General features: G+C 29.1%; 2 protein-coding genes across 2 annotated transcripts; both read left to right on the plus strand.

Moving 5' to 3' along the window:
- Positions 1-444: 444 nt before the first annotated feature.
- Positions 445-5,807, plus strand: LOC149890274 (uncharacterized). The gene is made up of 8 exons (XM_090084853.1): positions 445-912; positions 1,011-1,122; positions 1,292-1,429; positions 1,592-1,813; positions 3,801-4,091; positions 4,172-4,444; positions 5,224-5,431; positions 5,581-5,807. The coding sequence occupies exons 1-7, from the start codon at positions 595-597 to the stop codon at positions 5,391-5,393; spliced, it is 1,524 nt and encodes a 507-aa protein (XP_089940979.1). The 5' UTR covers positions 445-594; the 3' UTR covers positions 5,394-5,431; positions 5,581-5,807.
- A 5,548-nt stretch (positions 5,808-11,355) lies between these two features.
- Positions 11,356-11,958, plus strand: LOC149890275 (uncharacterized). The gene has a single exon (XM_090085895.1). It carries the CDS (start codon positions 11,371-11,373, stop codon positions 11,932-11,934), a length of 564 nt encoding a protein of 187 aa, XP_089942021.1. The 5' UTR covers positions 11,356-11,370; the 3' UTR covers positions 11,935-11,958.
- The last annotated feature ends 4,723 nt before the right edge of the window (positions 11,959-16,681 follow it).

The raw sequence follows: 16,681 nt of genomic DNA on the forward strand, positions 1-16,681 counted from the left end.
AACTCCTATAGAAATGAATTAGTTTTATAGAAAATCTATAGAACATTTTGTCCTGGGGGTTGCCTTCAAACCTTCTTTATGAGTGCTATGACGCTATGTATCAAGTATAATTCTAAAATTTGTTTATAAATAGTTTATTAAAGTTTAAATACATTTTTTCCTCGTAAATGATTAAAATTACAGTGCCCAATCACTTGAATCACTTAATGTATAGGAATAACTCTAAAAAGTTTTAAACTCTAAATCTACTCGTTGATATTTTTGTTCCGTTCTAAAATACTTGCTCTGTTTTTATGAATTCTTTTGATGGAGTTAGAACATATGGCAAAAATAATTTAACATTTATATAATTCACTTGCTACTTAAAAATGCAACAACTCATGAATTGGATATTGAGTTAGAAAAAAAATAGTTTGTTCAATTGGAAATGATAAAATATTGAAGTTTAAATGAAGCTCTTTTTATAAGTATGTATTTACTTATGCAAAGTAATCGGTAGAAATATTGATAAATGATTTAGTTTTTTGGAACTTAGTAGTTAAAAACAAAGTATAAAGTTATAAAACAAAAACTTTTTCTCAAAGGAAAAGAGACATGAAGTTGTTGTATTTCATTTTAGTAATAGGGAAACTAAGGGAAATACTCACAGAATATTTTTATCCTGAGCGAAAATCTTCTATATACTCCGCCGTAGTGTATAAAAGTACAAGAACAACTGAGTTACATTATATATCCAAAGAATATCGTCACTCTTACGAAGAATGCATTACGTACTGTTTTAAACCTGACTCTCCTTGCAAATCAATTTCTGTTCAAAACATAAATGAAAGCACAGTTAGTTGTTCTTTTTTTAGCAAAGACGTTCTTGAAACCACGAAAGAAAAAGGGTATTTATTTGTAACACAAGAAAAGGTAAGTGGGACTCTACAAATAATAACAATCAAATAGCTTTCTAAGTTGTTGTTCCCATATCTCAGCGTATGATATATTTTTGAACTCGTCTATTTTAGGCTAAATGTTCTCAGAGTTGTAGTTTGACAAAAAACCCGTGTGGGAAGTGTAAATGTAATCCCTCTTGCTCTGTAAAAAGCAGAAGGCAGCACATGTGCAATTGTATAGAAGGTGGTTTTTTAAAATATCGAATTTGGAAAGTAATTTAAACATTTTCGTTTTTCATGTTCGCCACAAAATTTTGAAATGTTTTATGTTCAAATATTTTAAACATTTTTTAAAAGCCACTTTTAGCTTGTTAAAAAGTGTTGAAAACATTCGTTTAAAAATTTCTTTTCAGTGGCAGGAGAAGCAAGAAGTTGTCAAAGTCATTTTGATCGAGGGTTCAACCTTACCGCTTTATACAAAATTAATCCAAGTGGAAATGCATCCTTTTTTACTTTGTGCGAGATGAGTAAGAAAGAACTACAAAACGAAGGTAAAGAGCAAATAACAACTAAAAATCCTTTTATTATAGTTTAAGGTTAAAGCATCGATACATACATATATACATGCATATATATATATATATATATATATATATATATATATTATATATATATTTGTATATATTCATATCCTTTTTTTTTTTTTTTCTTAGTCAATATGTGTCTATTTAAAAATGGCTACTATGTCTTGGGAAACAGTAACCAAGATTTATATCCAACAGGTGACAACAAATGCCCAGAGTTTTGTATTTTTGAAAAAAAAAATGGTAAAAATGAAATTAACTCAGTTGTTTGGCTGAATGATAAATGCGAATGTTTAAATGGATTGATTACGAACGATCCTAGTGGAACCAAAACGACTTACTGCATCTTAGGTAAACAGCCGTAAGTTTTTGGTTTAACGTTATCAAATTTAATAAATGAAATTTTTAGACACTTAAGCAGTCAGTTGGTTTCGGTATTGATGAAATAAACCTTCGTCTCTGCATTTTGTTCTTGCTGGCTATAAATACACGCTAATAACATAATATTTGTTTATTAGCTAATTAAATATACTTCAAGAATTTCAAACCATGAAAGTGTATTTTTCTTTAACAGTAACTTAAACTTGTTACTTTTTTAAATAACACTAATAATATTTGTGCATTGATAATCAAATAAGATTAAGATATTAAGCATAAAAAGTACAACTTCAATACACTCTCTTAACAAAACTAATATTTTTCGGATTAGAGAAATTAACGGTTGATGACAAAAAAAATAAGACTGCGTTTAATTGAAACTTGGATGCACTAAATCTATTAGTTGCGTATTATATGTATTGTTTTTATTTTAATACAGTTTTATTTTAGTTTTAAATTAAAAATAAGCAATTAAAATTTTACGTATGAAAATGAAAATAAAAATAATCTGAGGAGGGGTTCCGCCGTGAGCGTGTATATAGTTTTTAGATTACACTTATTGTTACTTTAAAGCAGAAAAAATACCAAAAGCAACCTACACCATATAACTGAACGTGTAGATAATGGAATTGGAACTCAACGAGTTAAAGGAAGTGGTTTAGTCGCTAAGCTGAAGACCATGATTGAACACAATGATGGTGTCTCACAGAGGCGAGCAGCTAGAAACTTTTTGTGCGATTAGTTTTTTATCTGCAAAATATAGTTGAAATACTCAGATATTAAATGTAAAAAAAACAAAAAAAAAAAAAAGATTCCAATAAGAATAAAAAACGCTAAATAAGAACGAGATCCAGTCGCTTGTTCAAAAAATACAAAAATCATGAATCAATAATTAATGACGAATCTTATTTAACTTTAAAGCACAACGCTGTTAATGGACAACAAATTTTCTACCCTAGAAACACTTCTATAACACTACCAATCGTAAAATAGAATCCAGTTGAAAAATACGAGCAAAAAGTGTTTTTCTGGATTTGTATTTCAGCTAAACGCGAGGTTAGAATTATTTTGTTCTATCTCCAAGTTTAAACTTTGGGAGAAAGTTTTTAATTTTTTCTAAAAGTAAAAGTTGTTTAAATCTTTAGCTTTAACTTTTAAAGAAATAATAACTCATGCTTTAAATAGTTTATGTTTAAGCAAATTATTTAGAAAAAAATTTATAAAATAAAGCGTTTTTTAAAAGTTATTATTACTAACTAAAACTAATAAATCATTTTCTCCCAAATTTTAAAATGGGAGATAGAACAAAATAATTCTAACCTCGCGTAAAGGTATTTGTAATTCGTTTTTTTCACTTTTTAAACCATCAAACAAGCAAGAATTATACCTGAGCGATTGCAAATAAAAACATAAAAAGATTTGTTCCTTTCATCAAATTAAACCATTTAGATAACAACTAAATATTCTGGCCTGACCTAACAACGTCACATTATGCAAAAACTGCATTGGATTATTTCAGGCAAGGTAGCATCAATTTTGTTGAAAAGGAAGACAACCCTCCCAACGTACCAGAATGTAGGCCTGTTGAAGACTTTTGGAATTGAAAGGAGAAGGTGCAAGAACAACTGGAACTACTGGAACAGTATACAAGAACACTGGAAAGCAGAAACAGTTGATCAACGTTGCAATAGAATAAATTATTGTTTGAATAAGATCGATTTTACTGCCATACAAAGTCTAATGGGATCAGTAAATGGTCAAATCGATAATATTTGAAGAAATGGAGTTTTATTAAAGAAATATACATTTTAAAAGCATAAAAAATTCTCTACTTGAATTTTTTTTTTTTTTAGTTTGAAAAAAAATCGTTTAAAATAAGGGACTTAAGCCTTTTTAAACGCAGTCTCATTTTTTTCTCATCACCCGTTATGTTAACTATCAAAATTTTTTTCTTATACAGGTGCTCATGGTGAATGTCAAGCTACCTCTGGCAATGTAAATATAAATGGGAAAACTGTAAGTTCGCTAACTTTCTCAAACGATCTTTGCGTACAGACATGCAAACTTTATTCCACAGACAATCCCAACATAGACCCAAATTTTAAATTGCGTGGAATAGATGTTGTTTTTAATGCTGGTTTATGTAAATGCGCCCTTGGATATTATGCAACTATAAGAGGAAGTGATCCCGCTTATTCTTACTGTATATTACAACTTCTCCAGTCTTCACAAACCTTACCTAACAGTTCAGGTTTGTCAGTCCATAAGTTTACTTAAAATTTACTTTAAAAAAATCTAATTTAAGTTAAATAATTTATAATCCTTTTTTAGTATGGATTCCCATGATGACACGATTTTCTAGTATGGAGTCTGATTATTGGAACAAAGATTACGAGGCTTATAAAAATGGTTTTGGACTTGATAACCAGCAATGGATTGGTTTGGAGAATCTTCATCAGTTAACTAAATCTTTAAATACTGACATGAGAATAGATTATTCGTTCCGAGGGGATAATACTATTAGTATCATTTACAATAATATTCATGTTGATACCGAAGAACAACTTTACAGATTTACCTACTCAAGCTACGACGACAGAGGATGTAAGTTTACTGTTGTTAACAACATGTAAGTTAATAAGCTGAATTGTAGTCCTTTGGAGTGCAAGATTATTTTGTAATTGGGTATTTAAATTCAAAGCGGCATAGCCATTTACATATTTTTGTAAAGTTTTTTCCTCACACTTTTTGTTAATACGTCAGTCAAAAAATCCCCTGTGTCACTACCTAAAAAGAAACTTTGTGTGTACAAAATTCCACTTTATTCATCGATCTGCCCTCCTTGAAGAGTGATATACTCCAACGCTTTTTAAACATTTCCACGTTCGAATGTTTACATGCAGATACACATTTTATCCATCGACACAAAAGAGGCGCAAAAAATTCGGTAAATAATTTATGTCAGAGGTTTTCTCCATATTGAGGTTTTTTTAATGTTTTCTGGTGTAATCACGTCATTAGGACATCCCGCGTGTTAAAAATCACTTTTAAACTTTGCAAACTTCGACAAAGATATTTTCTAAAGAGCAGATTCTTTGTAACATACGAATTTTTGTTTTGTCACACTATCAGTGAGTTAGTCCCGGATTTTTTGACCATAAGTATTTATGCGAAAGTCCATCAAGTATATATGTGAAAGCATAAAGTATATAAAATATGTAAAATAAAAAATAAAAAAATTAGAAAACATTTATTATTAAATATTCAAAACATTCTACATATATAGAAATGATAATTTACTAAATATACGATCTGTAAAAAATATACAAAACTGTTTTGATAGCAGCTACATATTTAAATAACTTTTTTGCTATTTTTATTAGCTGGTGAAATTGATAGATTTAACTCTCAAGGGGCTCAATTTCTTCCTTGTAATAAATGGTGGTCATACACATGTGACGCAAGTATGATGTATCCCAACTCAGTGCAAGGAGCTCGCTTTAGATCACAAGTAAACTTGCAGTGGATTAGGTTTTTGTTACGCACTTATTAGTCATCACACATTTGTCAAAAAACATTTTATCGAAATAGGCAAGTATTTCCACATTAAACTACATTACTATTAAGTATGTAAAATTAAATTTACCTATAACTGTCACATCGAACTATATCACTTTGCTGTTGTTTATCTTTGTTTACGTTAGTAAAAATTTTTTTTGTTGTTTTTTTTGTTTGTTTAGTTTCAAATGAAGAGTTTAAAAAAAGATACCAAAAAAAAAATACACGTGAATGAAAACATGCAGTATTCTAACCAAAAACATCGAAACAACTTAAACGCCTCGTATATACAAACTTTATATTTATGTGAATTAATTTTAAGCCATAATAAAATTCAATCTATAATATATAAGGGAATTTCAATTAGTGTTTATATAAACTCTTTAAATAAAAAGTTTTTCAAAACTAATTTTATGTTTTTGTTGAAATGAATATGAAAATGAACGATCTGTGTAAAAAAAAAAAATTAAAATAACTTTTCACATAACGGTTAAACTAGATTTGCGTTTAAAATGAACTCAAGGTGAGCATTTTAATTTTCTTGCGGCCCTGACTGCATTATGCAATACAATGGGAGTATACAAAATCATAAATATTCTACTTTAAGATGTCCACATTTTAGGTATGAAGCAGTACACCTGCTAATCATCTCGTAAACTAGGTGGAAGTTTTTTTATTTCAACTTTTTATGTTATGCAACAACATAATATAGATGATTTTTCAAAACAATATATCAAAGATTTATATAATATTTTTTGAAACATTTTTGAATTGTTCGTAAATTCTAATAATTATTTGTAAACTCGAGTGACTATTTGTAAATAAACACGATTGATGTAAAATAAGCATCCCAGGACAAAATTTGTATAGACTTTCTTTAAAAAAAATTAATCTTATTTTTATAGGCTTTTGAAACATATTGTCTATAGAAATTCAACTATCAGAAGTCTATAGAATACGCAATTAAATGTCTATAGAAGTTTCTATAAAAAAGATCAATACTATTTTCTATAAGCTTTTAAAACATGGTCTACAGAAATTTAACTATAGAAAGCCTATGGAAGTTTATGTAGAACGTATTTTTCGAAAGTGTAAAGAAAATACTTTTTATTATCATTTCAGATGGTCTTTAGAATTGATGGAATACATTCCATCGAATATAGTCTATATTATATTTCATACGTTGTAGAATTTAAAAAGTCTATAAAACTGCTATATATTGCAACTTTATAGACTTTTTATGATATTCTGCAAACCATCTGCACATAAGGAATATTTGGACATAATTGCACATAAGGAATATTTGGAATTGGGATGAAAAATAAGAAGAAAAGCATTTACAAACTTTTAAAACAAATGACTATATATTAAATAATTAAAAAAGACAGAAATACAATATGTATGTTCTTATAATATCTTTCATATTTTAACTCTTCTTAACTTTCAACGCAATGTCTAATTTTATTTTGATTGCTGTTTGCACATACTTCCAATATCTGACAGACACAAGCTAAAAATACAAAAAAGTTCAATTAGATATTGATTTCTTTTGTTTAATAAAGAAATTTAAATGCTATAACTAATAACCAACAACACCATCAACAAGGTCTTGATAAACTTTGGGTTTTGCTACTTTTTAAGGGTGAGTATTAATTTGCTTGCCAGAAAAACTGACACTACTTAATAGTTTTTGTTTCCCACCAAAAGATCATTTACAAATCTAATCGTACCATGCGATTTTTTACATTTGCTGAATTTTACGTGGTCAATGTATATTTTGTGACCTGGTACTAATTGTCTCTAAATAACAAAGTAAAAGTATTATGACTATAACTCATAGAATTAAATATGTAAAGATAGATAAATTTTGCAACATGATAATATCTTACTCTACTAAATCCGTCATTGCAATTACGTTCTTTCCAGATTGAAATGGATAAACAAACAGGCAAATCAGTAAGATTTGAGTTAGAAACAAGACTATGAAGGCATTACTATTTGATATGCTAAACGAATCATTAAATTTATCAGACATATCAGAAAAGTTGAGAGTATGAGAGGTTACTCTACTAGACCCATATGAATCGCTGGGTGTCTTCCACTTCTAAAAACAGGAATGAAAACTGAGCAACGTTGAAGTCACATTTATTTCCTAATCCAACAATCATTTAATAAGTCTGAATATTGATTTAAACTATAAGTAAGACTTTTTGCCATTTTTGGTACATCATAAGTTAAGGAAGAAAGTTCACGGGCTTGTTTAACTGAAAAACTGCATTGGATAAGTCCTGGGTTGATCATTCTAGTGAACTAAACACAATTAATCCCTAAAAAAGACATTAAAAGAGATAAGTTAAAACAACTAAAATTAATATTACTAAATGCACTGCATTTAAGAAACAATATAGGCAAATAGAAAACAAAACATCATTCACTTTTTTCATTCTAAAATAAGAACGTAAAGGAATACTGAGTTTAACTAGCAAAAATTAGAAGTATTTGTAACATACCATAAATAGGCAATGTTTTCAACAACTTCAATATTTTGTTTAACACGCAATCATTTATTTTTTGAACAACTTTTTCAATCACAATTCTAAAATAAGCTGAGGAACTAGAATGAAATATTTTAAAATAGTATTTAACATTAATAAAAAACAGTTTTCAAAAATGTTCATCATAACCACAGGATTAAAGTTATCTGATTTGGTTATGATGGAACAACTTTTACAAGGGTGTTTGCTTGATTGTTCAGCTCCTCTTGCTGCATTCTCGCATTGGTTTTTTAAAAACAAACATTAATATAAACTCAGTATCAGCGTTTTTCTTTCCCTACTACATAAAATCTTATCTATGTATACGACGTTCTATTCCCATGAGGTTCATACAACAATAGCCATTAGAATACTCATAAATGAATGCGTGGTAAAAATCACGTTTATCTGCAAGATTTTTACCACGTAAACGTGACACTTTTAATTCACCAAATGCACACAATTATTAATTTCTTGAAATATAAAATATTATAATACTTGTTTCATTTTAAAAAATGGAAATTGTACAACTGCATATAGAAGTATATATATATATATATATATATATATATATATATATATATATATATATATATATATATATATATATATATATATATATATATATATATATATATATATATATCAAGTTGTATTATTTTCAAATACAATATCTCCTGTTCGTATAAGAGTGCTCAATATTTTGCATAAATAGAGCAATATTTATATATATTTATAAAACGAAGAAACAACAACTATGTATGGTACTTAAAGTTTCATGTCTATCGGCAATCATCAGCCATGAAATATAAATCAAAAATCTATGAAAACCGTTACAAATTGCAAAAATTACTCTATCGTGTGCTCTGACGTCATATTAGGAAAAAGAGGAGGAAAAGAAATAAAGAAAGAAAGAAAGGAGATAAAGAAAGAAAGCAATAAAGAAGATAAAGAAAGAAAGCAATAAAGAAGTAGAGAAAAGAAAAGAAAGAAAGAAAGAAAAGAAAAGAAGGAAAGAAAGAAAGAAAGAAAGAAAGAAAGAAAGAAAAGAAAGGAAAGAAAGAAGGAAAGAAAAGAAAGGAAAGAAAGAAAAGAAAGAAAAGAAAAGAAAAGAAAAGAAAAGAAAAGAAAAGAAAAGAAAAGAAAAGAAAAGAAAAGAAAAGAAAAGAAAAGAAAAGAAAAGAAAAGAAAAGAAAAGAAAAGAAAAGAAAAGAAAAGAAAAGAAAAGAAAAGAAAAGAAAAGAAAAGAAAAGAAAAGAAAAGAAAAGAAAAGAAAAGAAAAGAAAAGAAAGAAAAGAAAAGAAAAGAAAAGAAAAGAAAAGAAAAGAAAAAAAAAAAAAAGAAAAGAAAAGAAAAGAAAGGAAAGAAAAAAAGAAAGAAAGAAATAATATAGGCCTAGTCACCAGTATCAAACTTCGAAATAAGAAATTTATTTCTATGCCTGCATTTTGAAACCAATTCGTTCTTTTTATTCAATAATGGCAATGAAAATCTTTTAAAGAACGCAATTAGTTTTGCTGAGAAGCACATAACAGTTAATAATGATCAAAAAATGATTATCAAACGCGCAAGAAAACCGTTACTCTTCAATAATGATCAAGTTTGGGTTAAAAAGAAAAGCGGTTTGTTTGATGTTACCATGGCTGCTTTTGACGGTGCCGAGGTTTGTGAACTTGTTGGTATTTTCCTACTTTTCCAACTATCGCAACATTATAACAAAGCTGATTTGGGACTATATTGTGAGGAGGGAAGATGAAGAAAATTGTAAAAATTATCCTTAAGTTTTCACCCAACTCAAGCATATAACATTCGAACGAAGAAAAGAATGAGTCAACCAAAATACCAGGTGGATACAGATGAAGACTCCACGGGAAGAAACGGCAGGGTCACATTTTGAAAATTTTGACATTTTACGCATTCTAGCTTTATTAACCACAAAAGTATAGTTTGTATTTGAATTCAAATCAAACAAACAAATTAATGCATATTTAAAGTTTGACGGAATGAAATCTCTTTTCTTTATTATACAAAAAATTACCTCCCCGAAAAGCAAATTTTTAAGAATGTGAATAATGTTCAGCACTTACTAAAAGACATCAACCAAGTTTACCTTCCTTATTTTTTGAATTATCAAGACTGATATTGATAGCTTTAAGTCCTTGTTTTTCAAAATAGTAACAGATGACTTGGTTGATGTAAATTTAGTAAAAATGGCGGCTAATGAAAAACCATTAGAAATGCTAAAGAAATTCAAAAAACGAAAAAGTAAGGAAAGATTACGTGAAAGTAAAAAAAAAACAAAGACTAGCATCACATAAAACAGGACTTGAATGTAATTGTAAAAGGTTGAAATGTTTCGAAATTGTTAAAAGAGAAGATAGAATTTCTTTATTAAGTTATTTTAACTCTCTAGCCAGCAAGGATGCTCAAGATTCGTGTCTTGCTAGTTTAATAACTTTAAATAATGTTTCAAGAAGAAGACCACGAAATATCGATTCAAAAAGTTATAATAGCAGTTACAAATATAAACTTTTTATTACAAATCAAGAGGTAATAACGAGTAAGAATTTGTTTGTTCATGTTTGCTTTTCTGCATTTACTTCAATCTTTGGGATAAAGAAGGGAAGATTGGAGACAATAAAAAGAAGTCTTTTAACCACAGGCAAATTATAATTTTTTATTGAATACATTAATAATTATAAAATCTTTTTTCTTAATGCAAGTTTTTAATAACATTAATCTTATATAAAAATTACGTTTTTTCATTATATAGGTCACTCACCCCACGATCAAACAGGAAAACACAAAAATCATTATAATAATTTTACTCCTGAACTTAAAAATAAGTTATGTGATCACATTTCTTCTTTCAGAGGTCAAGAGTCTCACTATTCTCAAAATAAAACTAGGCGACTATATCTTCCTGAAGAACTGAATATTACCAAGATGTTTAACCTGTTTAAAATCAAGTATGGAAATGATAAATTGTCATATGAATCTTATCGCAACATATTTAACACTAATTTTAACATTTCTTTTGGGTACCCTAGAACTGACACTTGTTCTAAATATGATGAGTTTAAAATTAAACTCGAATCAATTAAAATTGAACTATCTCTTAATTCAGAGTGCAAAAAGCTTAAATAACAACTAGATGAGATAGAATTACAGAAAGAACAACACCACAAAGATGCCGAAACATTTTATGTTAGAAAACGAAATGCACAGTTTAAAGCACAAAGGGAACAAAGATTTGAGTCAATTGCTTTTGATTTCCAAAAAAATCTCAATTTACCGAATCTATCAACCAGTGACTTTTACTACAGAAGAAAATTGGCATTTTATTCATTTAATATTCACGTGCTTTCAAGTAATGAAGTTTTTTTGTATTGTTATGATGAAACTATTGCTAGAAAAGGGGCTGATGAGGTAACGTCAATGTTATATGATCTTTTTATGAAACATTTAGACAAAGAAATTCGATCTGTAGAGCTATTCTGCGGACATTCTTATATGGAGTGTGATAAAGATATGGGTTTAATTAATTGCAAAACAACTGCATGTATTCCATCAGATTGGATTAACACATTCGGAAATGCTCGTAAAAGACCCACTCCATTTCAAGTTGTAGAATTGATGCAAGATATGGTAAAAAATATAACTGATTTTTTAAGACCATTTTATAAGAACAAATGTCCAATTCCAACACGTCCTCCTCGTGAAATTTGTTTTAGAGGAGACTCAACTGGCATTATATTTCATCGTGATTCGTGGAATGGGTTATTATTAAAAACAAATTTAAAAAATAATAGGAAGATTGCTATAAAAGGTGAGATCCCGATTCTATATAATGCAAAACTTTGTATCTCCGAGGCAAAGTACAGAGACCTACAAGTGTTAAAAAAGTTCACATCCAATACAGAGTTTTATGATTCTCTGCCTTACAATCAGGAGCTTGTCGAGGCATTTCATGAAAATATTGACTCTGAAGATGATGAATAAATAGACGCCTTTTTTCATTTGTAGTTTGACCTTTCTTTTTTCTTTTTTTGTTAATGTTTCTTGAAAGATTTTTAAAAGTTAATGTTTTTCTTTCTCTGCATTTAAACTGAATCAATTTATAAAATTAATAATCACAAGATATTGAAATATTGATGTTAAAGATAAAAATTGAGAATACACATAAATATTAGCTTTGTAGTTACATTTATCCATAAAAATTTAAAACTCATTTATTATCAGGAAAGATTCCCTGCAATAAATACCTGTTTGTACATATAGTTTTGTGAAAGAAAAGTGACATCTGTATGGACAAAGCTTAAAACCTTAGAATTAAAAAGAAAAATTGCATTTTGTCACCAACAACAAAAAAGTATTTTTAATTTATACTGGCCCCAAGACCAGTATAAATTAAAATTAAGGTCGATACTAGATTCCAGTGGTGAAGTCGGTTGATAAAAAAGCTCCTGCCTGATTTTATTTACAAGCTAATATAAAATAATTAATAATTTAACTTTTCACTTGATCTAAAAACTAAAAAAGACAATACCGGGAAAAAAACGGCAGAGTCCAAAATAAACTTCACTTAAAAAATAAACTTCACTTAAAAAAGAAATTTCACTTAAAAATGAAAATTTCACTTAAAAATGAAAATTATTGCACTTAAATTGAAAGTATAACTCTAATTGCATACGAAAATGGTTATTTTTGCAATATACTTTAAAAATCCACACATTTTTTCTAAAAATTTAAAACCTATATAGGTTTAAAAGGTTAAAAATGAATTATCTCAAAACGAAAAAATGTGACCCTGCCGTTTCTTCCCGTGTAGTCTTCACATGTTCAATGAGTGACTCACATCATTAATGTTTAAAACTGTTAGAAATACAATGGTATTAATTTAGTTAGTTCTCGAAAGTTCTTCCACCTTTCTGAGACAAAGACTAATAAAAAGAAAATTTGTAAAAACCTGTCATATAAATAAATGATTAAGCGAAAAAGAAGAAAAGTTAAAGATAACAACTAAAGACGTATACATGGAGACAAATTCAACCTGTCTTGATAAATAAATGATGAATGAGTAAGGCAACGATATACAGCCAAAAACTACAAAAAGAACGAGAGAAGGAAAAGAGCATAACACTGTATCTTTTGCCGATAGCGACACACCACCCATGGCTGCGTATAGTGCAACGCCTGCAAATTTAGCCAACCGCGAAAATGCGACCAGAGAAGTTGCAAGGCTGAAAGACGAGAACAGAAAGCTAAAAATGCGTCTACAGAGGCAAACGAATAGCCAAAATCAGGATTATAACCAAGCTACAGTAAATCAACCAACCTGCTTTATATGCAATAAGACGGGACATTTGGCAAGACAATGCAGACAAGAATATCAAGATCCCAGGATTCCACAAAGTAACAACTCGTAGTATCTGTACAGGAAAAACGTTACGCAACAACCGCAATGGAGAAACAATAGAGACTGGACTCCACAACATTTTGATGACCAGAACAGAAACATGGGCAATAAATACATTCAACCTGATTCGAATAACCAAAATGGGAGATCCATTACCTCAAATAATCCACAACAAACTTATAAGGATAATTACGTAAAATCAAGACCACAAAATAACAAGTGGAATAACTTTCAAAATACACGAGCAGGTACCTATGAAAGTCAAAGAAATGATATGTCAATTTGTATACTAGGCGTAGATAGTATTGCTCAATATCAGGAGAATTATTTCGAAAATGATGACGACATAACCATGGAGTATGATGATACAGATGATTACCATAGAAATGACTGTTATGATTACGGGTATAACCCCTACACAAACAATCAGATGTCAACTTTTGATGAAAGATACCCAAATGAAACCAACAACGATTTTTACGATAATGCACCAGCAAGAAATTATAGGTCTTATAGGATGGATTGTCCGCATTTCAACACCCCAAATAAAGATGAAGATAACCTTATGCAACAAAAGATTCAGAACTTACGTGAGTATAATAAACAGATCACCCATTAGATGAACTGTCTACAAGATCAGTTTCGATATTTGTTACAAAACATTACTAAATGAAATTCACTGCAACAAGAGAACAAGGAAATGGACAAGAAAGATTTTGATCAACCAAACACAACAATTTATGAACCCCAAAGTATGAAAGACGTCAATTGTGAAGATCTAGTAATTATCAAAAATGAAACAATTTCATTAAGCAGTTCCCATGAAATTGAAAGTAATGTAGAAGTTGATCAAAATAACACTGACGAAATAGTCACAAATACCTACCCCGAAATGCTTAATGATAATTCTAAAGTTGAGACAGAAGATTATTTTACACCTGAACATTTCACTCCAGAACATAACGAATAAATAAACGATAAAGTTGAACAAAAGGTAGAAGAAGAGACAATTATTCCTGTTACCATAGTAGATATACACGAACAGCATGTAACTGATGAAACTCCGATTGAAATACCAAATTTATGTTACGAAAACCAAGGACATATTGATACTTCCTCTAAGCCAAAAGTATTAGACTATCTTAATGAAAATGACATAAATAGCAGAAAAACAACAACTTCTGAGTTAGAGATTAAAATTCAATCAGAGAGCGGTAATTATAATCATGATAAAGAAGATCAGCTGGGAATTATTGAAACACCTTTTAACAATGTCATTTTGAATGCAATTACTGAAGAAGAGTATTGTACGACAATGGAAGAACATAGAGAAAGTAGTATCTTAAACCAAATGAATTCAAGTTCTCTAAAAGACTTAAGTTCAAGTTCAGAAAACCAAGGCACAACTCAGTTGAAAGTTAATGATAATCATGATATCAAAATCCTCAAATATGCAAATGTGTTCCCTACAAAATTGAGACTCTAAAAAGAATTAGAGTATACTTCTGAACCAGTTAAAAAGCTTCATCCTCTAACTCTAAAGAAAGTTACTTCAGATCAGCTACCCCACTTTCCCTACAAAATTGAGACTCTAAAAAGAATTAGAGTATACTTCTGAACCAGTTAAAAAGCTTCATCCTCTAACTCTAAAGAAAGTTACTTCAGATCAGCTACCCCACTTTCCAACCAAATACATGCCATTCAATCGTTCATTTCGTTTTTCTGAGCCGTATAAGGAAAGTGGAAACCTTACTATGACTGCTCTACTTTTGCAACTCGTTTTATTCATTCCAATATTACTTCTTTGTTCGAAAGTCACCGATCATGAACCGACATGATTTTAAGATGATTAAACCACTTATCAATGAACACATAAACAAAGTAGGAAATCAGTTTAAAGCTTTCTTCGAAAGTCATATATCATACTCCCATAGCGTTTCAAAGTTCCCCATCTTTCTCAAAATACCAAGTATAAGGAATTATATAGTTGCTAACTCTTATCAGGAGAATAATATTTTTGAGTCACCATTATCTAAGCAGTACTCGACTACAAAAACTCAACGTTTTATGAATGATTATAATGCATTAAGTAAAGTAACGAAAAACGAAATTAAAGTTCCCTTGGCTATTATGTTAAAAGTTCCGTCAGAATTAAATATACCAGTAAGAGCACCAATAGTTAAAACCCAAGAATACAATCAGAAGTTAAACAAAGTAGATTTAATGACAAATAACTTATTCATTTTAATATTTTGCTCCAGGTTTACCAAAAGGGTAAACGAATTTAAGGAAAGTAAAAAAAAGGTATAACGGCTAACATGCGCTTGGATAACGCATAGGGAGATTCACGAACCCTACCCACGTGAGCGATATAAAATATAGTACGTTTAATTTGATGATTTGAATTTTATTGATGATGATAATGATATAATGATAATTTTGATAAAGATGATGATGATTGGTTACAATGATAAAGATGAAGATGACTTAAGATGATGACTTAAGATGATGATGATGATGATGATGATGATGATGTCTTAAGATGATGATGATGAAGACTTAAGATGATGATGATGAAGACTTAAGATGATGATGATGATGACTAAAGATGATGATGATGATGACTAAAGATCATGATGATGATGATGATGATGATGATGATGATGATGATGACTAAAGATCATGATGATGATGATGATGATGATGATGATGATGATGATGATGATGATGATGATGATGATGATGATGATGATGATGATGATGATGATGATGATGATGATGATGATAATGATTGATTATGATGATAAAGATGAACATGATTTATGATGATTTAAGATGATACGACAACGACGACAACGACAACAACAACGTTATCGATATCAATGACAATGACATTTACAAGCAAAACTTTATGTGAAATGCAACATCGAGGTTTAAATTAGTTAATCCAGTTTTTTTTGCATTTCACCTTTTTAAACTTAGCTTTTCTCAAGGCACTTTTTCAGACTTTAGCCCTTGCTACTCAGTGCCTACGCCATTTTATTTTTGAGATGATTTGTCTATTTTCTTTTTTCATTTTCCTAATTGTGTTTTAAGATTTACAGGGGTAATATATTTTCATTGTATTATTAAAAAACTAATTGAAGTATATGTAATTGAAGTATATGTAATTGAAGTATATGTAATTGAAGTATATGTAATTGAAGTATATGTAATTGAAGTATATGTAATTGAAGTATATGTAATTGAAGTATATGTAATTGAAGTATATGTAACTAAAGTATATGTAATTGAAGTATATGTAATTGAAGTATATGTAATTGAAGTATA

Source organism: Hydra viridissima, unplaced genomic scaffold (assembly GCF_058129835.1).
Source record: "Hydra viridissima isolate aposymbiotic clone 2 unplaced genomic scaffold, HvirCarnegie_v1 scaffold_4, whole genome shotgun sequence".
NCBI classification, from domain to species: Eukaryota; Metazoa; Cnidaria; class Hydrozoa; order Anthoathecata; family Hydridae; genus Hydra; species Hydra viridissima.

Bases quoted from the DNA above. Each gene is read 5' to 3' on its own strand.
- LOC149890274 (XM_090084853.1), top strand. From the start codon at position 595: ATGAAGTTGTTGTATTTCATTTTAGTAATAGGGAAACTAAGGGAAATA. The intron at 1,123-1,291 runs GTGGTTTTTTAA...ATTTCTTTTCAG, and splicing joins CATGTGCAATTGTATAGAAG to TGGCAGGAGAAGCAAGAAGT. The intron at 4,445-5,223 runs GTAAGTTTACTG...TATTTTTATTAG, and splicing joins AAGCTACGACGACAGAGGAT to CTGGTGAAATTGATAGATTT.
- LOC149890275 (XM_090085895.1), top strand. From the start codon at position 11,371: ATGTTATATGATCTTTTTATGAAACATTTAGACAAAGAAATTCGATCT.